The 25,108-nt window shown below is 48.9% G+C and overlaps 3 protein-coding genes across 3 annotated transcripts; all 3 read left to right on the top strand.

Moving 5' to 3' along the window:
• The first annotated feature begins 852 nt into the window (after positions 1-852).
• On the top strand, positions 853-3,746 carry LOC129404406 (olfactory receptor 1F1-like). Its single transcript, XM_055136815.1, has 3 exons — positions 853-1,764; positions 3,335-3,345; positions 3,692-3,746. Exons 1-3 carry the CDS (start codon positions 853-855, stop codon positions 3,744-3,746), a joined length of 978 nt encoding a protein of 325 aa, XP_054992790.1.
• Positions 3,747-9,897: 6,151 nt separating this feature from the next.
• LOC101554646 (olfactory receptor 1F1-like) lies at positions 9,898-10,839 on the top strand. The gene has a single exon (XM_004604380.2). The coding sequence runs from the start codon at positions 9,898-9,900 to the stop codon at positions 10,837-10,839; it is 942 nt and encodes a 313-aa protein (XP_004604437.2).
• Positions 10,840-15,952: 5,113 nt separating this feature from the next.
• LOC101554378 (olfactory receptor 1361-like) lies at positions 15,953-21,258 on the top strand. Its single transcript, XM_004604379.2, has 2 exons — positions 15,953-15,978; positions 19,871-21,258. The coding sequence occupies exon 2, from the start codon at positions 19,875-19,877 to the stop codon at positions 20,817-20,819; it is 945 nt and encodes a 314-aa protein (XP_004604436.1). The 5' UTR covers positions 15,953-15,978; positions 19,871-19,874; the 3' UTR covers positions 20,820-21,258.
• The last annotated feature ends 3,850 nt before the right edge of the window (positions 21,259-25,108 follow it).

Genomic DNA, 25,108 nt, shown 5'->3' with positions numbered 1-25,108 from the left:
CTAGACCATCAGTGGGCAAGGCTGCAAGGCTGTGGTCCCCCGGAATTGTGTCTGGGTTTTGTCTCCATTGGAGTGGCATAGTTTTTTAATATCTTCAGGTTTGACCAAAGAATTCCATCTGAATCTTAGCTAATCATCACTGTTATTACTGTTTGTTCCACAGGGGCAGGAGAAGTAGGGGCGACAATTGCTTCTTGTGTTGTAATGAGGCTCTCAGGGAATCAGTCCCAGTGGCTGCGCAGCTGCTGTAAAGGCTGCGCTGTCACTGCCCCGAGCATTGTCCCTGGACAGACGCTGAGACAAAGAGCCAGCACCACTCACTCGGGGAGCATCTGCCCGTGTGTCTGAGTCAGCCGGACAATGATGACAGGCCTGGGTCCGTGGTGGGAGGCAAGGAGCACTGCACAGTGATAGTAGCCATCAGGTAGGTAAGGCGGCCACCCGGAGAAAGGGACCGGAGATGGGGTCTCTTAAGAATCACCTGCGCTGCATCTTCCAGACTTTGGACCTGCTAGTGGCCCTTCCGAATCCGTTGGTCGTCACTTGAGATGAGGCCAGTACTGACCAGCCCTGCCTTTCGTAGAGCTTTCCTGACCTGGATGTTTCGGGGAGAAATTAGGTCTGAGAAGTGTCAGACATACACAGAGAGTTAACGCTTGTAGATTTCATAAAAATAAAAAACTATGAGTTCAGTAGGAAATACCAGAACTGCGAGTTGGAAATATGAGTGCAGCTGAGTTAGTTACTCTCTGTCTCAGAGTCTGACTGTGATTGTGGAGCCTGAGTTGTCACAGCATCACTGTCCTGGTCTGGCTTTCTGAGTCCAGTCTCTCTTCCTCTGGGCGCAGCCCCATGAGAGGCTCCAACCAGTCGAGCGTGTCCGAGTTCCTCCTCCTGGGGCTGTCCACCCAGCCCCGGCAGCAGCAGCTCCTCTTCCTGCTCTTCCTGACCATGTACCTGGCCACGGTGCTGGGGAACCTGCTCATCCTCCTGGCCATCAGTGTGGACGCCCGCCTGCACACCCCCATGTACTTCTTCCTCGGCAACCTGTCCTTCGTGGACATCTGCTTCACCTCCACCACCATTCCCAAGATGCTCACCAACCACCTCCTGGGCACCCAGAGCATCTCCTTCGCCGGCTGTCTCTCGCAGATGTACTTCCTCTTCATGTTTGTGGACATGGACAACTTCCTGCTGGCTGTCATGGCGTATGACCGCTATGTTGCCATCTGCCACCCCTTACACTACTCAGTAAAGATGACCCCTCAGCTCTGTGCCTTGCTCGTTGCTGGGTCGTGGATCGTTGCCAATGTGAATGGCCTCTTACATACGCTGCTGATGGCTCGGCTGTCCTTCTGTGGGGACAGTGTTATCCCCCACTTCTTCTGTGATGTCACCCCGCTCCTGAAACTCTCCTGCTCGGACACATCCCTGAACGACACGATGATTCTGACTGAGGGCGCCCTGATCATGATCACCCCCTTTGTGTGCATCCTGGTTTCGTATATCCACATCTCCCGCGCGGTCCTGCGCGTCTCGTCCACGCAGGGCAGGTGGAAGGCCTTCTCCACCTGCAGCTCCCACCTGGCCGTCGTCTCCCTCTTCTATGGCACCATCATAGCTGTGTATTTCAATCCCTTGTCCTCGCACTCATCTGAGAAGGACACTGCGGCCACCGTGCTCTACACGGTGGTCACCCCCATGCTGAACCCCTTCATCTACAGCCTGAGGAACAGGGACCTGAAAAGGGCTCTCGGGAAGGTGGTGGCCAGGAAGAAGTTCTCAGTGGGATGACAGAAGGAATCTGTGCCTCAATTATGCAGATGCCACGAACTGAGCGTCCTGCCAGACTGTAGAAGCCAATGCTAAACCTGAGGTGGTCAAATTAAGCAGGAGTTGGTCATGTGCAGTTCGGCTCCTTAATCCCTGAACTATCTCTCTGGCTCTTGGGACTTCTGGTATTGTTTGGTTTGTTTTGTTTAGGGGGGGAGCATCACACCCAGGAATGTACAGGGGTTACTCCTGGCTCTGCATTCAGTTCTCACTCCTGGCAGTGCTTAGGGACCATATGGGATGCCAGGGATCCAACGTGCATGCAAGGCAGGCGCTCTACCTGCTGTACTATTGCTCCAGCTCCTGGAACTTCTTTTGAAAAATTTCAAAATTGTTTCATATTCACACTGTGTGTTTCCTTTTTAAAAATGTGTCTGGGGCGGAACTTGCTACACATGTTGAGTATTGAAAGTATGCCTTGATGGGGCTGGAGCAATAGCACAGCGGGTAGGGCGTTTGCCTTGCACGTGGCCGACCCGGGTTCGATTCCCAGTATTCCATATGGTCCCCTGAGCACCGCCAGGAGTAATTCCTGAGTGCAGAACCAGGAGTAACCCCTGTGCATTGCCAGGTGTGACCCAAAAAGCAAAAAAAAAAAAAAAAAAGAAAGTATGCCTTGACAAATCAGACAGGCCACACTGCCCAAATGGGTCACATGTCTAGTGTGGGGCCTGACACGACCTTTTCAAGTTCAGTGGTTCCCATGTGCAGTCAGGGGGGAGAATCACTGGTCTTTCTCTGCATCTGTCCCCTGTCGGGTCCTTCAGCGTTTTTCTGGCACAAAAACAATCCCCAAATTGGCTTTGAGCACTAGAAAAGGGACCAGTGTGAGTCCATGGACTGATCTCCAGGCAGGTGAGCCAGTACCTGGGGAACCTGTGGGGAGTGGAGAAGGATTGGGAATCCCCAGGAGCTTCCTGATTGGCTGCCCGGGCTGAGGGGCGGGACCAGGACAATTTGCCCCATGTGGACACTTGGCTTTGTCCTCCTCTTTGGTTTTTTTTTTTTATTATTATTATTTTATTTTGCTTTTTGAGTCACACCCAGCAATGCACAGGGGTCACTCCTGGCTCATGCACTCAGGAATCACCCCTGGCGGTGCTCAGGGGACCATATGGGATGCTGGGATTCGAACCTGGGCCAGCCGCGTGCAAGGCAAACGCCCTACCCGCTGTGCTATCACTCCAGCCCCTGTCCTCCTCTTTGGGATGAGTCCCTCCTCCTGGTCTCTCTTTTGCTCCTCAAACAATCATTCTTCCCTTTCTTTGCTGTTGTTGTTGCTGTTGTTGTTGTTGGCTTTTGGGTCACTCGCAGCAATGCTCAGGGCTGACTCATAGCTCTGTACTCAGGGATCACCCCTAGTGGCACTCAGGGACCCTATGGGATGCCGGGATGGAACCCGGGTCAGCTTCGTGCATGGCAGGTATAGCCTGCCTCTGTAGCCCGCCTTCTATCATCTCTCGACCCATCTCCCCAGTCTGTGACCCTCTACATTCCCAAGCTGACGATGCGGTATTGCTGTGTCCTGGGCTGGCCGGGTGCTAGCCCCAAGGATACTCAGGCTGGGGAAAGAAAACAGTGGATGCAAAGTCATTTTTAATTTGGACTTTTTTTCCCCCCTCTTGGGTCACACCTGGTGGTGTTCTCAGGGCTTACTCTTGGCTCTGCACTCAGGAATTACTCCCGGTGGTGCTCCGGGGACCCTATGGGATGGTGGGGATTGAATCTGGGAGGCCACGTGAAGGGAAATGCCCTCCCCACTGTCCTACCACCCCGGCCCCTAATTTGGGCTTTACTTTTCACTGGAGCCACACTACTTGGCAGTCAGGGCACCGGGCCAGGTCCCTCGTCCATCCAGTGCCCTCCAGATCATCGAGCCATTCCCCAGTCTCTATCTGGACATTCTTACTTGAGTTTAAACAATCTCCCCGTTCCAAGAGAGGCATGCTGCCAGGGCTGTAGCTCCATGGTCCAGAGCACACACACCATGTGCAAAGCCCGGCTTTGGGCCCAACACCACACACACATGACATCACATCATTTTGTTACTTGACATGTGGTACTACACCCTATGGAATATCAATAATTGTAAAGAAGAAATGAGAGTCCCCGAGGCTGATGGAAGATCCCTCTGCATGCATTTGACATAGTTTTACACACGTTGGCTGTGATCATTCCCTATTATTTTTTATCTTATTATCCCCCTCCTTCCTAAGCAGGTGAAAGGCTTTTAGAAAGGTGATTTTACAGCTTAACCAATGGCTGAATAAATAGCAGTGCTGCTACATTATAATAAAATACTAGTAATAATAAAATTTTTAAAAAACGTTGATTTTAATGTCTGTATAATCCTTCATCACATGGCGGATTTGTGGCTTATGTATTATAAGTGAATGTTATGGGTTTTGGGCAAAATATGGTGGTGTTCAGGCTTTATTCCAGGCTTGGTGCCTGGAATCACTCTTGGAAGTTCTCAGAGAAACCATGTGTTCTCAGAGATCAAATCCGGAGGAGCAGCGTGCAAGGTCAATGCCTTAACACCTGTACTCTCTCTCCAGCCCTGATTGATTCATTTCTTTTTCTTCTTCTTTTTAAAATTTTGTTTTGTTTTATGGCCATACCCAGTGATGCTCAGGGGTTACTCCTGATTCTGCACTCAGGAATCACTCCTGGCAGTGCTTGGGGAAGCATATGGGTTAATGAGGATCAAACCTGGGATGGCCATGTTTAAAGCAAGTGCCCTGCCTCACTGTTATCTCTCTCTGTCTTTGTCTCTCTCTTTCTCCTTCCCTCTCTTTTTCCCAGACGGAGACTCTTGACGTTGCTCAGAGTCAAGAAATGAATCATGGGGACTACACCAGCAGGGACTTCCCTGTCCACGGTGTCCCTAAGCCCTGGCCACAAAGCCCCCAGATATACCCACCTACCTTTCAGGTTATTCTTGATTCCAGGGGTCTTTATATGTTGAGAGGAACCGAGTCAGGTGTTTTCTAACATAAAACTGTTTGTAAAATAGAATTTGAGTCTGTGTATGTGAAATTAAAATAAATAGATATTTAATGTGTCTCTTTGTTTTTTATTTTTTTATTTTATTTTTTTTGGGAGGGTAACACCCGGCGATGCACAGGGGTTACTCCTGGCTCATGCACTCAGGAATTACTCCTGGCAGTGCTCAGGGGACCATATAGGATGCTATGGTTCGAACCCGGGTCGGCCGTGTGCAAGGCAAACGCCCTACCCACTGTGCTATTGCTCCAGCCCTTAATGTGTCTCTTTGTTGTCATCTAATGAACATACCGACCTTGAGTTTTCTATTTATTAATAGCCTTTATGGCGGGTTGTTTTGTGTGTGGACATTATTAGGTAATGCTCAGAAATCCCTCTTGGCTCTTTGCTCAGGAATCACACCTGGTGAGCTGCAAGACCATGTGTTTACGGTGATCAAACTGGTGTGGCTATGGGGTACAGGAAAGAGCTCATTGTGTTCATTGTCTCTGAAATACATCTATTCCCGACATCGTCCTAATCACTTGACTGAGGCTTCTGTCACCGTGATTCCTAGCACCCACAGAGGGAGGTCCCAGAATGGACCCGGGACAGGCGGCAGAGCTACTCCGAAATGGGACAATCTAGAAAGCGTAAAAGCATGGCCTTGATACAAGCCATTATGACTTAAGAGACAGGAGCCCCCTGGGGAAGGAATAGCTAAAGCGGCCTGCGGACCTAGTCTGGGATTTATGGTAGAAGCCCGGCAGTCTTGCCCTCAGCCCAGAGAACTAAGTTTTAGAATCTGTATCTCGTACTGTGTTTATCCAAATAGCTGCAAGCATTAATAAGAAGCAAACATAATTGTTTAATATTTCCTAGTAGCCAGGGGAAGAGAAAAGCAATATAGATGTCCCTGGGAGACAGAGCAGCTCCTTGAGTTGATCCCCCAAGAGAACTGTCTCCACCAAATCGCTTTACGTGATCAGTCACACCTATGTGCAGTCCTGTACCTCAGACCCCCTCAGATGTGCTCTAAGCATGCTAACAGCTCTGCATTAATTGGGCTGTTTTGACCATCAGTCTGTGGTCCCCTCTCCTTTTGTCCCTCTGCTGGGGAGGCCGGGAGGTGGCTCTCACCAATGAATGCATGTGTCGCACCCCCACATTTTGAACTCACAGTGATGTTTGAGTTCAGACAGGACACTGGGGATTGAAACCCAGTTGGCCGAGTGGAAGGCAAATGCCCGGCCTGCTGCCTCTCCGCTTCTACTTTGGCCTTGATGTTGGGTTTGGGAGATGTGGAGGCTCGGGCTTTCACAGAGACCCTGCCCTTTCCGTTGTTGGCCGGGAGGAAGGCTTTCCCCTCTGAACGCTCTCGCTACCCGAGAAGAGTCAGTCTGGTCTTGCATGTGGAGAATGTAATTGGCAGATGCCGTGAGAGAAGCTGGCACTGCTTTCTGAGAACAGGGTCCATGTGTGCAATGCCAGCCCAGATGGCTGTGTGCCAGGGCATTGTCTGGGCACTGCCTCTTTGTGGCATGAGACCCTCAGGCCCACCACAAGAAGGCTGGAGCTGTTTTGAGCCATTGGCGTTGAGGCACTTGGTTGGATCGTCGGAACTAAAACAACGCAGCTTCACTTGCTTTGGAAACTCAGTTCTTTGTCGTCCAGGATGCTTTTCTTCTCTGCTCTTCTCCTGCTGCCTCCCTATCGCATCCTGTATGTGATTGGCCACATTCATGGCGGAGCCTCATGTCAACCTCAGGGCTGGTGGCTTTGAACTGTGGGAAGGTGGTTTCTCGCTAAGTCACAGGTACAGATGCGACTCTGTGCCCCTGTATGGGGTCCTGCCATGGGACACGCGACCTGAGTTTTCCATGACCATGAGCCACCTCCCCGGGCTGGATGATGGGCAAAGGACTGGGGAAACGAAGAAACAGGAGCCGGGCCCCAGGCTGATCAGCTGTTGGTTTATTTCTCTCCCTCCTGGCGGCGTCCCATCTCTCCCTTTACGATGCAGTCTCGTAGTGTAGTTTTGGCCTGTCCCAGTTATCCGAGTTCCATATCCTAGTCTCCTCCCAGACCAAGTCCCAGAGTCTCAGTTCTCTTCCTCATCTTCAACGTCTCGTCGTCAACCTTCTCGTGCTCAACATCTGCTCCCAGCAGCTTGTCTTCATCTCCTTCCCCAATGTTTAGTCTCGTTCTGTCCCCCTGCATCTACTCTCGTTCTGATTCTTGTTCCGATTCCTCTTACCCCTTACAGCATAGTTATATAGAAATCATGGAGGGTGGGGACACAAAGGTGAGGTTGAACCACAAAAAGAGGTAAGGCCATTCCTTCAGATTAACTCAAGGACAGAATCTCGTGTCGAGAGATTACTCCAGATTACTAGGAGATCCCGCCTAAGGGCGGGATTCCATCCAGGGAATATTGCTTTTTCCTTTTCTCAGCTAGTAATCCATTTAGAGTTGTTAATGTATTTATAATACTTCTAGCAATGTCATTTTGTATGAACACAGTAAGAGATATACTAAACTTAAATTTTGGCTCTTCCTGGGGAATCTCGGTATATATCTGAGACCGCAGTCTTCAAGCCAGGTTAGTCTTTTCTAACCCCAGCGGGGTCCTTTTTAAGTTACTTCTTTTGGGTCATGACAGAGTTTGTCCATGACCGTGCTCTTAATTTATAGTTAAGTAGTATGGTGCTTGGCCTGACCCATTTCGATGCCAAGATAGCTCACAGCTTGTCCTGGGTCCATCCAGTCACTCGTCAGGACCCTGCTCTTGGAATGCTAGGAATTAAGGGCAACTGGGGCTTAAGTCAAGTAAATATAAATGCCCAGGAGTAAATATTACTTTGGAGTTATTTAACTCCCATGTTACATAGCATAGCATCAACTGTCTTTCTGTGTCTATACAAAAAGGACATTGCTAAATAAACTATGCAAATGACATAAAGGAAAGAGAAAAGCATTGTAGGATTACTAATGCCTGATGGAATTGGGTGTGCCTCAGTTGCATTATTATGGGAGTGGCTCAGTAAACCTTAAGCTCCCTGTGGGAGCAGCAAAGACAACCCAATGTTACTCAGCACTGTATTGTCACTGTTCAGTCCCCCTAAAATTGTTCTATAGAGAAAAATTGTGGAGCCCAAAAGAGTACAGTGGCTAAGGTACGTGCTTAGCATGTGCCAAAGTTAAGTCCATAGGCACTTTGCCACCAGTTTGTCAGTCCTTTGAGTCAAGTACAGTTCTGGGGGCCCCAAGGACCAACCACAGGGTGGGGCCTTGGACGCTCCAGATCTGCCTAAATCTTGTCGAGCTGATTCTCTGGCCTAGGTAATGATATTCTAATTCAAGGTCAGGCATAGGGCTTGGGTGTTTGCCCATGCCGATCGGGCTTCAATTCCTGACACTAAATACAGTCCCCAGACACAGCCAGAGCTCCTGGGCCCAGACAGCAGCCAGAACTGCGCATTGCTGGGTGTGGCCCCCAAACTAAAGAAAGACTCATATTCTTACAATGTAATCCTTTTCTGCTAAAATTATTACAGTTCGCTTTTATACTCCACGAAGACGAACCATGAGTGAGGCAGCCTGAAATGTAGGAAAGTATTGAACTGAATCAAGGCTCACCATGAGAAGATTGAATTCGTGAACATTTCCCCCAGCTGGTGCCTATTCTTGTGTGCTATTCCTGTGCTCCATCTCCTGAGTCCGAGGGTGTCAAGGGGAGGTAGCAGAGGGTTGATTTATGCATAGAATAAATGGACAGGACACATAGTGCTATGGCTCCTCTTTCCCTCAATCTTAGACCAAGTCCTCTGGTTTCACCAAAGGTGAGAGGGAGCAGTTTGGGGATACACATGCATCGGGGGACTCCTGTGGTCATTTCTACATGGATCAGGGGGTTCCCTGTGGAACCAAGGTCAGCAATGTGAATTGGAGAGACATCCCGGGGCATGGACTCGTAACGCCAGCATCCTGGATGCCCAGGGACCATTGCCCTGAGTGTTGGGCTCTTTTAACTGGGGATGTGGCCGTGGGCCGTGGGTTATTCTCAGCTCTGTGCTGTGTTCCCGATGTTCCCGTCTGTGAGAGGGGCCATCACTAGCCTTCTTGCAAAATAATAAAGCAAGCTTTCTACATAAAGTGACAGAGTGACCCTGGTGTGGACAAAGAAAGTGAGGAGATGGGGATTTACTAACCAAATCTCCACCCTGATAGATACCCACAGGACTCGATCATCCCTGTGCAAGCTTGTGTCCCTGGAAATTATGTTTGGATATTGTCTCCATTAAAGTGACTTAAAAAAAAAAACTTCAAGTTTGACCCAAGAATTTCATCAGAATCTTAGCTAATCGTCACTATTATTACTGTTTGTTCCACAGGGGCAGAAGTAGGGGCGAGAGTTGCTTCTTGTGTTGTAATGAGGCTCTGAGGGAATCAGTCCCAGTGGCTGCACTGCTTCTGTAAGGGCTGCTCTGTCACTGCCCCGAGCATCGTCCCTGGACAGAGGCCAAGACCATGAGCCGGCGCCTTTCTCTTGGCGAGCATCTGCCTGTGTGTCTGAGCCAGCTGGACAATGATGACAGGCCTGGGCCCATTGTGAGAGGTGAGGAGCACTGCACAGTGATAGTAGCGTCAGGTAGGTAAGGCGGCCACCCGGAGAAAGGGACCGGAGATGGGGGTCTCTTAAGAATCCCTGCACTGCATCTTCCAGATCTTCGACCTGTTAGTGGCCCTTCTGAATCCGTTGGTCGTCACTTGAGATGAGGCCAGTACTGACCAGCCCTGCCTTTCGTAGAGCTTTCCTGACCTGGATGTTTCGGGGAGAAATTAGGTCTGAGAAGTGTCAGACATACACAGAGAGTTAACGCTTGTAGATTTCATAAAAATAAAAAACTATGAGTTCAGTAGGAAATACCAGAACTGCGAGTTGAAAATATGAGTGCAGCTGAGTTAGTTACTCTCTGTCTCAGAGTCTGACTGTGATTGTGGAGCCTGAGTTGTCACAGCATCACTGTCCTGGTCTGGCTTTCTGAGTCCAGTCTCTCTTCCTCTGGGCGCAGCCCCATGAGAGGCTCCAACCAGTCGAGCGTGTCCGAGTTCCTCCTCCTGGGGCTGTCCACCCAGCCCCGGCAGCAGCAGCTCCTCTTCCTGCTCTTCCTGACCATGTACCTGGCCACGGTGCTGGGGAACCTGCTCATCCTCCTGGCCATCAGTGTGGACGCCCGCCTGCACACCCCCATGTACTTCTTCCTCGGCAACCTGTCCTTCGTGGACATCTGCTTCACCTCCACCACCATTCCCAAGATGCTCACCAACCACCTCCTGGGCACCCAGAGCATCTCCTTCGCCGGCTGTCTCTCGCAGATGTACTTCCTCTTCATGTTTGTGGACATGGACAACTTCCTGCTGGCTGTCATGGCGTATGACCGCTATGTTGCCATCTGCCACCCCTTACACTATTCAGTAAAGATGACTCCTCAGCTCTGTGCCCTGCTTGTCAGCGGGTCGTGGATCGTTGCCAACGTGAATGTCCTCATGCATACGCTGCTGATAGCTCAACTGTCCTTCTGTGGGGACAATGTCATCCCCCACTACTTCTGTGATGCTGCTCCTCTCCTGAAACTCTCCTGCTCGGACACATCCCTGAACGACACGATGATTCTGACTGAGGGTGCCCTGATCATGATCACCCCCTTTGTGTGCATCCTGGTTTCGTATATCCACATCTCCCGCGCGGTCCTGCGCGTCTCGTCCACGCAGGGCAGGTGGAAGGCCTTCTCCACCTGCAGCTCCCATCTGACTGTCGTCTCCCTCTTCTATGGCACCATCATAGCTGTGTATTTCAACCCCTTGTCCTCGCACTCATCTGAGGAGGACACTGCATCTGCTGTGCTCTACACGGTGGTCACCCCCATGCTGAACCCCTTCATCTACAGCCTGAGGAACAGGGACTTGAAAAGGGCTCTCGGGAAAGTGGTAGGCAGGAAGAGGTTTTCAGTGGGATGAGAAAATCAAGTCTGTGTCTAACCCTCAAGCAAATTAGTGTGTTGCCAATGGCTGTTAGGCTGCAATTGTCTGGAATCACACACTGATCTTGTGCTAGGAACAGGTAGAAACATCATTGGTAATGATTTGTCTGTGGACCTCATTTGCCTGTCACCCGTAGAATATACCAAATATTGTTACATTTTTTTTTTGGTGGGGGTGGGTCGACTGTGTGCAAGACAGATGCTCTCTCCACTGAACTGTCTCTGGCCCTGGACTATTATAAATTTTCCTACAGGAGGCACCTTGTTTTATTTTTTGTTTTTTAATTTTGGAAAAAATATATATCCACTGGGAGGGAATTAGAGGATGGAATATGATCAGCAGTGGTATTTTTTTTTTTATCTTTTAAATTTTGTTTTTGGGGCCACACCCAGCTGTGCTCAGGGCTTACTCCTGGCTCTGCACTCAGGAATCACTCCTGGCCATACGGTATGCAGTGATCGAACCTGAGTGGGCTGTGTGCGACAAGTGCCCTACCCACTGTGCTATGTCTCTAGCCCCCTTTTTTCCTTTTATAAGTGGGGATCCTATATAGAAAGAAAAGTCAAGAAAAGAAAATTCCTGGTACATTGTTGCTGATTTTGATAAGGGAGTTTCTGTTTTTATATTACAAAAATAGAATTTTTTTCTTGGTGATTCTCTAAGGATACAGTAGGACATAAGGAAATTTATCTTGATTTGCGTCTTCTACGTTTTGTGGGTTTTTTCGTTTTATTGGTTCTTATTTAGTGTGTTGGGGGTGAATGTTGGGCTACACTCAGTGGCCAGGACTTCCACTTGGCTCTGTACTCAGGGATCACTCCTGGCAGAGCTCAGGGTACTGTATGCAGTGCCAGGGATTCAGCCGGGGTTGGCTTCATGTAAACCTAGTGCCTTAACCTCTGGAATGTCTCTAGCGCCTACCTCTTTGGAATTCTGAAGCTGCGTTTTGTTTTTGTTTTTGTTTTTGGTTTTATTTTGTGTTTTTGTGTTTTATTTTGGGGTGGGGGGTTGTTTGTTGTTGTTGTTGTTGTTGTTGTTTTTTTGGTTTTGCTTAGCACCTCCTCCTGGCTCTGTGCTCAGGGATCACTCCTGGTGGAGCTGGTGGACCAAATAGGGTGGAAAGTATTGAATGCAAGTCAGCTGCTTACAAGGCAGGTGCCCAAGCTGTTGTACTGTTTCTCCGGCCCTGAAGTTACTTTTTGAGATAGATCATTTGTATTATTACTGCTAGGTTCCATCCCCTTGGGTCTTAGGATAAAACAAAATTATCTGGGAAGCACAGCAGGTAGGATGTTTGCTTTGCACGTGGCTGACCCAGGTTCGGTTCCTCCGCCCCTCTCGGAGAGTTCGGCAAGCTACTGAGAGTATCCCGCCCACATGGCAGAGCCTGGCAAGCTACCCGTGGTGTATTCGATATGCCAAAAACAGTAACAACAAGTCCCACAATGGAGATGTTACTGGTGCTCCCTCAAGCAAATCGATGATGGATGGGAAGACAGTGGTACAGACAGTTTTATTGTCCAGGGCCTTCCCCTATCTACCTACCTACATCACCATCACAGTGCTCCCTTTCCTCTGTGTTTATTTGTAACTTTTTTCTTTGTGCTCTGTTACTTGTAAATATCGTTTTTCTCTTCTTGTGTCCTTTGCATGGTTTATTCAGAGCCATGTCCTTTTGTATGGGGACAAGAAGACTGTCGTAAATGCTATGCTTTTGTAACCTGGGAGTCATTTGACTCTACGTGATATTTTTCTCCTGGGCATCTGTTCTCTAGACCTAACCTCAGCTGCCCTTACTTCCTAGCATCCCCAAAGGCAGCGTCCCAACAAGGGACGGGATGGATCCAGGGCAAGTGGTGAGCTATGTGTTACCCTGGCATCGAGATGGGCCTGACCAAAGTTCCTAATGCTTAACTATAAGGTAAGAACTAGGTCGTGGACAAATGCTGTCATGATCCAAAAAATGATAACTACTAGGTTTATTATATTCAAATATACATACTGTCATGATTCAAAAAGTAATAACTACTAGTTATATTATTATTATTATTATTATTTTTGCTTTTTGGGTCACACCCAGCGATGCTCAGGGGTTACTCCTGGCTTTGCACTCAGGAATTACTCCTGGCAGTGCTTGGGGGACCATATGGGATGCCGGGGATCGAACCCGGGTCAGCCGCGTGCAAGGCAAACGCCCTACCCGCTGTGCTATCGATCCGGCCCCAGTTATTATATTATTATTCGGACCCTGCTAGGGTTAGGAATGATAAATCTGGCCTGAGCGCTGTAGTCTGAGTCTGTGGCAAGATGTTCCCAGCAGAGCTGCCCTACAAGCCTCAATGCATCTCTTACTGTGTCCATCTAAAACTAACTAGATGTTGATTGAGCTTTTGGACTGGGGAAAGGAGAAAAACACCTTAAGAGGTATTTGCCCAAGGGCAGTCAGGAAGGGCTTTTGAATACCACTAGGTGGTGTTTCCTTTGAGCCTGGTGGGCCCTTAGGAAGGGCTTTCTTATGTTGATTGTGCATGGGACCAGAGGGAAGGTGGAGAGAGAACTAGTAGGGGGTGGAGAGACTGTGGGAAGAAGGAGAATCCTGAATGCTGGGATGCAGGAATAAGGGGCTAGGAAGGAAGAGTGAGTGATATAAGAGAGGAGAGACTGAATAAACGGTAACTAATCAGCAACCAGCTTGGTCCTCATTCTTCCTTTGCCTGCCCTTGGCCAACAGCCATCCTGATTCAGTTCATACATAGCGGCTCCTGAGCACTGAACGCGGGTGAGATAGAGCCGCCCAGAGAGCCTGCGAACACACACCCTTCAGTGTGCGTAATTTTTTACACCAGGGTTTGATTCCCCGGTGGCCACATGCAAGGCAAGTGTCCTACCCAATTGTACTATCTATCCTGCCTTGGAATTTTTTTTCTTTTTGGGTCACACCCAGCGATGCTCAGGGGTCACTCCTGGCTGTGCACTCAGGAATTACCCCTGTCCGTGCTCAGGGGACCATATGGGATGCTGGGAATCACTCCAGCCCCTGCCCTTGGAATTTCTTATTTGAAAAGTGTTTGTTTTTTTTTTTTTAAAAAAACTTTCCACAATTGGGGCTGGAGCGATAGCACAGTGGGTAGGGCGTTTGCCTTGCACACGGCCGACTCGGGTTTGATTCCCAGCATCCCATATGGTCTCTGATACCGCCAGGAGTAAATTCCTGAGTGCCTGAGTGCAGAGCCAGGAATAACCCCTGTGCATCACCAGGTATGACCCCCCCCCCAAAAAAAAATACCAACTTTCCACAATTAAAAAATAATACCATGTCAAAGGCTTTAAAAAATCTTTTTTGGCATAGCACGCACATGTGAGGTCCTGGGTCTCATCCCAGCACCACACACACAGATACAGACACACAAATAGTGAAATTATCTTTGTTGATTTGGTGGGTAATACCTACTAGACATTGTAGAATCCTAAAAATTATCACTCTGTCATCCCGTTGCTCATCGATTTGTTCGAGCGGGCACCAGTAACGTCTCTCATTGAGAGACTTATTGTTACTGTTTTTGACATATCCAATACGCACGGGGAGCTTGCCAGGCTCTGCCGCAAGGGCTCGATACTCTCGGTAGCTTGCCGGGCTCTCAGAGAGAGGCGGAGGAACTGAACTCGGGTCGGTCGCGTGAAAGGTGAACGCCCAACCGCTGTGCTATCGCTCCAGCCCAGAAAAATTATCAAGAAGAATATTTTTAAAAATCTGTAGTCTTACTGATGGAAGATAGCTAACCTTTTATTGGGCCAGACCCAGCAATGCTCATGGCTTACTCCTGGCTCTTCACTCGTGATCACTCCTAGCAGGGCAGCCCACAGCAGCTGTGTCCAAGACAAGCACCCCAACCACTGAGTCACTTGTCCTGCCCTCCCTTGTTTGTCTAGGGGCTACACACAGTAGTGTTCAGGGATCACTCTTGATGGTGCTTGGGCACCGCATGTGGTTCCAAGGTCAGCTGTGTGCAAGGCAAGCCCCATAACCCCTGTCCTCATCCAGTTCCATTTTTCATTCGCTTGTCTTCCATTAAGTACTTGTTGTTGTCTTGGTTTTCACTCTCAGACTTCCTCTCACTCTTTCCCTGGCAATCGCGTTCACTTTCATGTCTTTAACCACACCTACGAATTATTGGTGAGTTTTGACTCTGTATCGGCCAGATTTCCTCACCCGTAGATCATAATGTCGATTCTTGAATCCCTCCACCCAACACTTCCATCATCTTCCCACTGCCACTATTAGCACCTCGTCCCAAATAGGCACAGGCACACCCCACACACCTTGAGGGCTGCACTGTGTCAGCTGGAGGCGCTGCTGTGTTCAGCTCCCCTCTACTCTCTCCGGAGCCCCAGAGCCTGCTCTGGCACTGCATCCTGCGCTTTACCCCTCCATTCGCCCTGAAGTTACTCCCTGCTCTAACGAGTGTAGCATTGTGTGTCCTCCTCAAAGATATGCTCAAGTCCTAACTCCCAGTATCTATGAAAGTGGCTTTATTGGGAAAAAGGGTTTTTACAGATGAAATCATTTTAAGAAGGAGTCCTGCAAAATGACGGCTCCAGGAAAGGCTGCAGACAAGCGCCAGTCTTCCGGGCGCGTGGGAGGGTAGGCCTGCACCTTCCTTTCAGAATACAGGTGGCAAGCTCAAAAGGGTTTCACCTGGACCAAGCCCCTGATCGTAAGCCCCACACTATTCTCACCCTCCCTGAAAGTACCCCCGATGGGCCCTCTGCAGAAGCGGCACTTTTCGATCATACTGATTACTGAGTTTTCTGGAACGGCCCCCATCCGCGCTGCCTGAGAGCCCGCGGATCCTCTCTGGGAAGCTCGACCTAGCGACACTCCCAGGCGCGCCACAGATGGCGGAAACCTGCTGGTAACTCTTTCCGGAAGGACTGCCTCCCTCTTTGAACCGGACCAATCAGAAGTGGCTCTCATTGCCCCGCCCCCTCCAGCCTCTATGCCCGTCCAATGAGATGAGAGGGGCGGGGCCTCAGCGCGGCTCGTCGCGGTCTCCTCAGTAACGCGTCCTGGTCCGACCTTCCCCGGGCTCCGCTGGAGGGAGCCAGTGCTTTCCTGTAAGTGTGTCTGCCGTGAGCCGCGGCGGAAGGGGAGTCTGGGCTGGCCGCCGTCACGCGGCAACGGGCAGACCCCGTGAGCTCTCCGCACTCCACCTGGACCCGGCCCTCGGTCTCTTCGAACGCCCGTCAGGATCCCTCCCTCGCCCTCCTAGAAGCATCCGACTTCCCGCCTCAGTAGCTTCTAGAAGGCTCGGCTGGAGGCCGGCGACACATTTCTCGTCGCATTTGGCGAGGCCCTGGGTTCAGTTCCAGTAAATACTCGGGGTGTAGCACCTCCGCTGCGCACAACACGACACCGGACAGTAGCTTATTGGAGGGCCCGGGACATGGGTTCGAGGGCTGCGCGCGGGACTGCCAGGCACAGGGCAGGGAGTCCATCCCGGCACCGCAAAGCCTCCTGGCGCTGCTGAGCACCGCCCTGGTGACCTCCAGCACCCTCGACCTTTGCCCGTCCTCCCCAAGGGAAGACTAAACACTCAGAGGCGAAGTGACTGACTGGGAAGTTGGCAGGGTGGGAAGTTGGGTGGGGGGGCTTAGGCCCCTGCTGCTCAGCGGGACAGAAACAGTGTGAGGTCCGTGCCAGACCTTCAGCCAGAATCTTCAGCTTAAACAAGGTTGACCTCCAACAGAAAGCAGCTGCTTGTCTCACCGACAGAGTGGGTTGGTCTGGGAACAACACAACCCACTTTGCAGAGTTCAGTCGTCAGGCAAGACACACCGAGCCCAGAATAAGGCTTGAGTCAATTGTTACAGAGATTTAGAGCAGCTGTTGTAACTGCATCGTTATCAGGAAGAAGCTGGCCTCTGATGTGTGCAAGTCTTCCCCTGTGTTGGGGTGCTGATGCTGGGCCAATGTTGGGAAGCAGTGTCACAATTATTGGTGATGCAAAGTTGGTTTGTTCTTATATTTTGCTGACGTGTGTGTGTGTACGTGTGTGTACCAACGAACTCCTTCTGGACTCCCAGCCTCATTTAAATTTGCTTTCTGTATATATGAGTATATATGTTGGTTTGGAGGCCATACCTGACTGTAAGCTAGGACTTACTTGTGGCAATATTCAGGGGACCATATGTGGTGCTGGGCGTTGAATTTAGGTTGGCAGCATGCAAGGCAAGTACCTTCCCTATTCTACAGTCTCTCCAATCCCATAGGTTTCTGTATCTTTTGTTAGGGAGTCCCACCTAGTGATGCTCAGGGCTTGCATCTGGCTTTGTGTTCAAGGATCATGCCTGGTGAGACTCCGTGGACCATATGGGATACCAGGAATAAAACCTAGGTTGGCTGAATGCAAGGTCTCACCCGTTATGTTGTCTCTCTGGCCCCTGGTTTCTATATATGTTTGCAGTAGTCTGCTAGGTGGCTTCTGAGAAAATCCTATGTCTGAGAATTGCTGCTTTCAGCTTTCCATGACTCTGGACCAGGGCCAGTGCCGCTGTATTTGGCTCTGCAAGATGGTGACATGTGCTGCAGAGCTAGTGAGGATGGAGTGCAGAAGAATCCAACTTCGAGGGTCAGATCTTGTGACAGTCTGTTGGATAACATTGGTTTGTCTTTTCTGCCTGCAGGGAGCTTAGGTTTACTGAGTAACTCCCATCCCAGTGCTCTGGAGACACACCCAATTCCATCAGGTGCTCTCAGTCCTCTGTGTTTATCTTTAACCTCTCCTTTGTGCTCTCCTTCCCCCTCTCTGTTAATCACTTTTGTCCCCAAATCAGACCCTGTGACTTGTAAAGTCAAATTCTTCTGAGGATTCTGGATTTTGTATTACTGTATTACTGTCATTCCGTTGCTCATTGATTTGCTCGAGCGGGCACCAGTCATGTCTCCATTGTGAGACTTGTTGTTACTGTTTTTGGCATATCCAATATGCCACAGGTATCTTGCCAGGCTCTGCCGTGCGGGCAGGGTACTCTCGGTAGCTTGCTCGGCTCTCGGGAGGGACGAAAGAATTGAATCCGGGTCAGCTGCATGCAAGGCAAATGCCCTACCTGCTGTGCTGAAGACAGCTAATACTATGTTTTTGTAACCTGAGAGTTAATTGACTCTGAATAATATTTACTCCTTGTCACCTGTCATATTTATTGACTTAAGCCCCAGTTGTCCTTAGTTCCTAACACCCCAAAATGGGGGTGCTTCCAAGGGACAAGGATGGACCCAGGGCACGCCCTAAGCTACCCTGTGTCTTGAAAAGGGATAGGCTAAGTGCTGGAAGAAGTATGAGTTAAGAGTATGGTCATGCCATTGGTGGTGGAAAATGGGCACTGGTGAAGGGATGGATACTTGACCATTGTATGACTGAAACATAAGCACGGAAGTTTGTAAGTCTGTAACTGTACCTCACAGTGATTCACTAATAATAAAAAAAAGACTACAGTCATGGAACAAACTCTGCCATGACCCATAAAGAAGTAACTGGATAAGGACCCTGCTGGGGTTAGGAAAGACTAACCTGGTCTGAGAACTGTAATCTGGGATATATAGTGAAATGTCCCCAGGAAGAGCCACCCTTTAAGCTTAATCTATCTCTTACTGTGTCCGTATAAACTGACTAGAAATATGAAGAAGTAAATTTAAGATGACTGTTTCAAATGGATACTCAAGAAAAGGGAAGACAGTACACCCTTAGATGGAATTCTGCCTTTTGGCCAGTCTTCTAGCAGGATGAGATTTTGTCCTTGAGTATCTCTTAGAACTTCCCCTGAAGGAAGGGCTTTGTATCTGTTCATTTTTTACGATAATGTTCAGCCACACCCATGTGCAGCCGCTACCCCCCAAGTCTTTATGATTTCTCTATAACTAACACTGTGAGATTTGAATGAATGGCCACTTGTTACCAACCAACCTGGTGATCCCCATTCCCTCCTTCATTTTTCTGTCACTTTTGGCCAGCCGGGGTGGGGGGATAGTGATTGGTCCCAAACACACCCAGGGGACCATGGGTCACTGCAGACGTGCTGGTGACTGACCCCACACCACCCTAGAACAGAGACAACAGTCCACCATTAACCCAGATTAGGAAATAAGAACATAAGAAAAAACTAATACCTCATGGTGATTCACTAATAAAAATTAAAAAAAAAAAAGAGAAAAACTAATAGCTGAATTTTCCAATCCCTAAAGAATCCCAGATCACCTCAGCAATATATTGTAATTTGGGGTTTCTGGGATTTTTCTCTGTCACATGTCTCACTGGGATTGCTTTATCTCTAAGTTCTGACCCAAAAGTTAGATGACATATTTTGTCATTAATGTTGGGTCCATAGGGACTAGAAAGTAGAGGTGGGCCAATTACTTTCTGTTTTTCTCTAACGAGGCTCATAGGGAGTCTTGTCCCAGTGGCCATGGGAGGTGCTGTAAAAACCTGTCTTCAGTTGCCCCCACATTTGTCCACGATAGAGGGCCTTAGGACTTTCCGAGCCTTATAATAAACAGGACCATTGTCCATTTCCTCAAAGGTGAAGACAGCAACACAGCTTATCCCAGGTAAGATGGCAACAATGGTGAAGTCAGAATTTCCTAGAAGTGAGTTAAGCTCCTTGAGGAATCCCTGTTAAGCCTCTTAGAATCAGGGAGTCGTTGAATCCCGGACCCATCAGCGTGTGCTTGCGAGAAATCCAGTTCTCACCAGCGATTTCTCTTCTCTGTGGGATGGCACAAAAGTCTGGCAGTGTTGAAGGAGACTTATACAATTGAAACATCTTGTATGTGTCTGTGGTTCTGTTATATTTTGTAAATAAATTATGAAGCATCTTAGAGCCTGGGGGCAGAGTGGCTGTGTCTCTGCTCTAGGTTCGTGTTGAGACTGCGGTTCGAGTATGGATTGTTGCATGCAGCCTGTAGCCATTGTGGTCTCTGACTTCTGCCTCTCTTATCCGCCTCTGGGCGCAGCCCCATGAGAGGCTCCAACCAGTCGAGCGTGTCCGAGTTCCTCCTCCTGGGGCTGTCCTCCCAGCCCCGGCAGCAGCAGCTCCTCTTCCTGCTCTTCCTGACCATGTACCTGGCCACGGTGCTGGGGAACCTGCTCATCCTCCTGGCCATCAGTGTGGACGCCCGCCTGCACACCCCCATGTACTTCTTCCTCGGCAACCTGTCCTTCGTGGACATCTGCTTCACCTCCACCACCATTCCCAAGATGCTCACCAACCACCTCCTGGGCACCCAGAGCATCTCCTTCGCCGGCTGTCTCTCGCAGATGTACTTCCTCTTCATGTTTGTGGACATGGACAACTTCCTGCTGGCTGTCATGGCCTATGACCGCTATGTTGCCATCTGCCACCCCTTACACTATTCAGTAAAGATGACCCCTCAGCTCTGTGCCCTGCTGGTGGCTGGGTCGTGGATCGTCGCCAACGTGGATGTTCTCATACATACGCTGCTGATGGCTCGGCTGTCCTTCTGTGGGGACAATGTCATCCCCCACTTCTTCTGTGATGTCACCCCGCTCCTGAAACTCTCCTGCTCGGACACATACATCAACGAGATGATGATTTTTATCGAAGCCAGTCTGATCACGCTTGCTCCATTTATTTGCATCTTGGTGTCTTATATTCTTATCACCTCTGCCATCCTACGCGTCCCGTCCACGCAGGGCAGGTGGAAGGCCTTCTCCACCTGCAGCTCCCACCTGGCCGTTGTCGCCCTCTTCTACGGCACCATCATCTTTCTGTATTTCAACCCTTCGTCCTCACATGCAGCGGACTCGGACATAGCAGCTGCTGTGATGTTTACTGTGGTGACCCCCATGCTGAACCCCTTTATATATAGCCTGAGGAACAGGGACATAAAAGGAGCTCTTGGCAAAGTAATGGCTATAAAATTCTTTTTGGCTCAAAAATGAAATGGCCAAGAAATCATCACAGGAGCTGATTTCAGTGATGGTCTTACTGGCTTTTTCTATTGTGTGAAACTGCATTTGTCTTTTGTAAGGAACACCTAGCATTTATTATTGAACATTTATTTATTTGAAAGCCAATTGAATTTTATTTTTAAAATTTTTATTTTCTCCCTACACTTTATATAAAAACTATGATTTATAAAGTTGTTCATAAAAATTTGTTATAGACATTCAATCCCACCACCATTGCACCTTCCCGCCACCAAGTTTCCCAATCACCTCTTAAGCCTGCCACCATAGAAGACCCTCAGTAATTTATTTTATATTGCTTGTTAGAATTTGCTAAAAATTGATCAAAAATGTTTCATCAGAAGTTAGTGCGCCATTCAGCCCTTGTATGAGATTATTAAGATGTTGTTGCAGATTAAGCCTTCTGTGTTGATATTTTGTTATTTGGGTTGCCTCCTACATTACATCTCATCCACTCTGTTGTGCTACTCCTGGTTTATCAGTGTTGTAGAGTTTGAGGTGCGGCGCAGCAACAAATGTGGCCGTGTGCTCCAGGAAGTCCAATTTTTTAAAGTGGGTGCTGGATTTGGGGCTTGTGCGTGACTGCCAGGGCTCTGGAAGCATAGGGAGATGGGAGATCCTTGACTCCGTGAAAGCCTGGAGATTTCAGTCACAAAAACTGCATGCCTGAGTTTTTCAGCAGATTAATTTCTGGATGAGGCTTCTCCCGAGCAGTGGGCAGAAGCACGGCAGAACTGTGGAATGGGAGGCTTTTGGCTACCAGGGCTCTGTTTGGGGAGGCACGGGGCTGACCTGCTCCTTTCTGGGGTGTACAAGACGACTCTGCCTTGCACAGAGTCAGGAAGAATCTGCAACTTGTTCATCTCTTTCAAGATTTATTTATGAGTTTCTGGCTCATGGCTGGTGAATGAGCTTACATGGCACCGGAGATAAGAACAAATTCTTGATGGACTCTCTAGGTTATAGAAAGAGAGGGATCTCTTTTCCTAGTGGCTTAATCATTACAGATGTCAGTGTCCTAATAGTGACCCATTAGGAACCAACCTTTGCTCTTTATAACCTGGGAGAACTCACCTCAGGGAACAGGGAGGCAGACTTGTAGGCAGGTGCTGTGCAGAACATACATTAAGAGATGGTGCTCAGGGGCTGGAGCAATAGCACAGTGGGTGGGGCGTTTGCCTTGCACGCAGCAGACCCGGGTTCGATATTCCCAGCATCCCATATGGTCCCCTGAGCGCCGCTGGGAGTCATTTCTGAGTGCAGAGCCAGGAGTAACCCCTGTGCATCGCCAGGTGTGACCCAAAAAGCAAAAAAAAAAAAAAAAAAAAAAAAAGAGATGGTGCTCAGTGACTTGGTGAGGATTTGAGAAATTGGGTATTTGCTGTGGATCTCGATCTGTCCCAGTGTGGGCTGGTTCTTATTTTAAGGTGTTGGTGTCTTCCTACAAATATTTTGTCTCGGGGCAAAGAGTAGGTGGAAGTGAGCCTGTGCTTGGCGTGAATAGTTGCCCTTCCCATCAGCTGCCACAGGAGGCTAGGGGGCTATTCGGGGGGGGGGGGGGCTTGCACGATGCTCCAGTTTCCTATGCTCAGACACGACCACAGAGTTCTGTTCCATTCAGTCAAGCTGGCCTTGTCGGACACTGATATGGCAAGTTCTCTCTGTTTATTACGAAAGCGCTGGGAGTGACCTGTGAGCAGCGGTCCCCTTGTCACCTCAGAGATGTTGGTAGAAGCACATCTGATGGGAAGGCTCAGACTGGCATTGGGACAGGAAAGGGAGGGGCCACCAGGGTTCAAGAGACCCAATTTCTGCCACAGAGTCAAGCCACATCATTTTCATCTTATCTGTGCTGTCAGTGTCACACAATGTCACATGGGTAAGTTAAAACAACAGGAAATCTTTCCTATAATCTCAGTGCCTTACCATGGCAGTTAACAGCATTTTTGAGCCTTCTGTACCTTTTGTTGGAACATTCTGATACTTTACACAATTAGTTTTCATGGTCTCATGGGTCAAATCAAAGGTCTAGACATGCGAGGCATGTGCTCTGCCACTGAACCTCAGCTCTTGCGCCATCATAAAAAAATTATTGTCATCAAATCTTTTTCCTTATGACCTTAGTTCTACTGTTTGTGTCTATAGATACTAATTTACATTCCAACTTCATTTTTGTAATAAGGGTTTTTTTTATTTCTAGTCTTTATGTTACTACACTTAGATCTATATTCAATAGGTTGCTCCAGCGAAATGTAGCACTGTAGCACTGTTGCACCGTTGTCCTGTTGTTCATCGATTTGCTCAAGTGGGCACCAGTAACATCTCCATTGTGGGACTTGTTATTGTTTTGGCATATCGAATACGCCACGGGGACCTTGCCAGGCTCTGACGTGCGGACAGGATACTCTCGGTAGCTTGCTGGGCTTTCTGAGAGGGATGGAGGAATTGAACCCAGGTCGGCTGCGTGCAAGGCAAACGCCCTACTCGCTGTGCTATCGCTCCAGTCCCCAGCAAATGTACTCACTAATAATTATGTTTCAATTACTAGTGAATTTCAATGATGATAAGTGCTATATAGAATTAAAGTTTACCTTGAAAATGGTTGTGAAAATTTAAAAATGACATGAAACTGGTTAAAAAATCACTGAACAGGATTCCCTAGATTTTGAGTTATAAGAAGGGACAGAGGCAGCTCCCGTGAGCTTCAGAGCGTTTGGCTAGCCGTGTGGGAGTGCTCGGCTTCAGCAGATGATTTCCTTTGCTAAGGTTTCTGTGCCGAGACATTTCTCCAACAGAATAAATAGTTATTTTCAATATTTAGCCTAGATATTCAAGAATGAGTCACGATGAGATGTCTAGAACCTTTTCTTGATAGATTTTAAAAGTGTATTTTGGGGGTTGGAGAGGTAGTGCAGTGGGTAGGGCACTTGCCTTCTACGTGGCACCCCAGTTGGTTCCCTGAGCCCTGCCAGGAGTGATCCCCAAGCACAGAACAATGAGTAAGCCTTGAGGATCGTCAGGTATGGCTCCCCCAAAAACAGTGTAAAAATATCAAATACCTAGGAATCAGCTCAACACAGGATGTCAGAGACTTACACATTGAAAACTGCAGGTCAGTACTAAAAAGAGGACACGAGGAAATGGAAAAATATCCCATGTTCATGAATTGGAAGAACTCAGTGTCCAGATGACTGGCCTGTCCACTAGGGCCTGAGGAGTCAGGCCTCCCAGCCTCCTGTCAGTGCTCTGACCGTGCTGGCCCCTGAGCAAAGTACAGCATGGGAAGGGCTTGCTTGGCATGCAGCCAACCCAGATTTGACCCCTGGCACCCACTGGTTCCCCGAGCCCAAGAGCCCAACCAGGAATGATTCATGAGCAGAGTCAAAAGCCATGAACACAGCCTAGTTTGACCCTTAAAAAAAAACCCACAGTAAATACTTTTTTTTTTTTTTTTTGCCTTTTGGGTCACATCTAGCAATACTCAGGGGTTACTCCTGGCTCTGCACTCAGGAATTACTCCTGGTGGTGCTCAGGAACCATATGGGATGCTGGGAATCGAACCTGGGTTGGCCACATGCAAGGCAAACACCCTACCCGCTGAGCTCTCCAGCCCAGTAAATACCTTTTTAGGTTGGAAACTCACCTTGCTCCTACCTGGAACAAAAACAAAACAATGCTATTCTTGAGATATTAAACCAGGATCCTTTACCCCATCGCTGTGTTTGGTGGGTGCCACTCCTGATGCTCCCTGTGGCGCAGAGGACTGTGTGCGGGGGATCCAACCCGGGATCCTGAGCATGAGTCTGCTCCAGCCTTTGAGCTGTATTCCCAAGCCCTAGTTTTCATTTCATTAAAAAAAAAAAAGATAAAAAAAAATGACAGGGCCAGAGCAATATATAGTACAGCACACAGGGCACTTACCTTGCTTGCGGCTGACCCAGGTTGGATCCCCTGCACCCCATTTACTCTACCCTGAGCCCACTGGGAGTGATCTCTAAACAGCACTAGGTAGGGCTTAAACACCAAGAAAAAAACATTTACTTTGAATCTTTTATGGTTTCATATGTTCAAATTTTGTATTGATGGGCAAAATGCTCAAAACCCTCTCCTCTTGGGGGCTGGAGCGATAGCACAGCGGGTAGGGCGTTTGCCTTGCACACGGCCGACCCGGGTTTGAATCCCAGCATCCCATATGGTCCCCTGAGCAGCACCAGGAGTAATTCCTGAGTGTAGAACCAGGAGCAACCCCTGTGCATCGCCGG

Source organism: Sorex araneus, chromosome 4, assembly GCF_027595985.1.
Source record: "Sorex araneus isolate mSorAra2 chromosome 4, mSorAra2.pri, whole genome shotgun sequence".
NCBI lineage: Eukaryota > Metazoa > Chordata > Mammalia > Eulipotyphla > Soricidae > Sorex > Sorex araneus.
The sequence above is the reverse complement of the archived record's forward strand: the minus strand, read 5'-3'. Positions and strand labels throughout refer to the sequence as shown.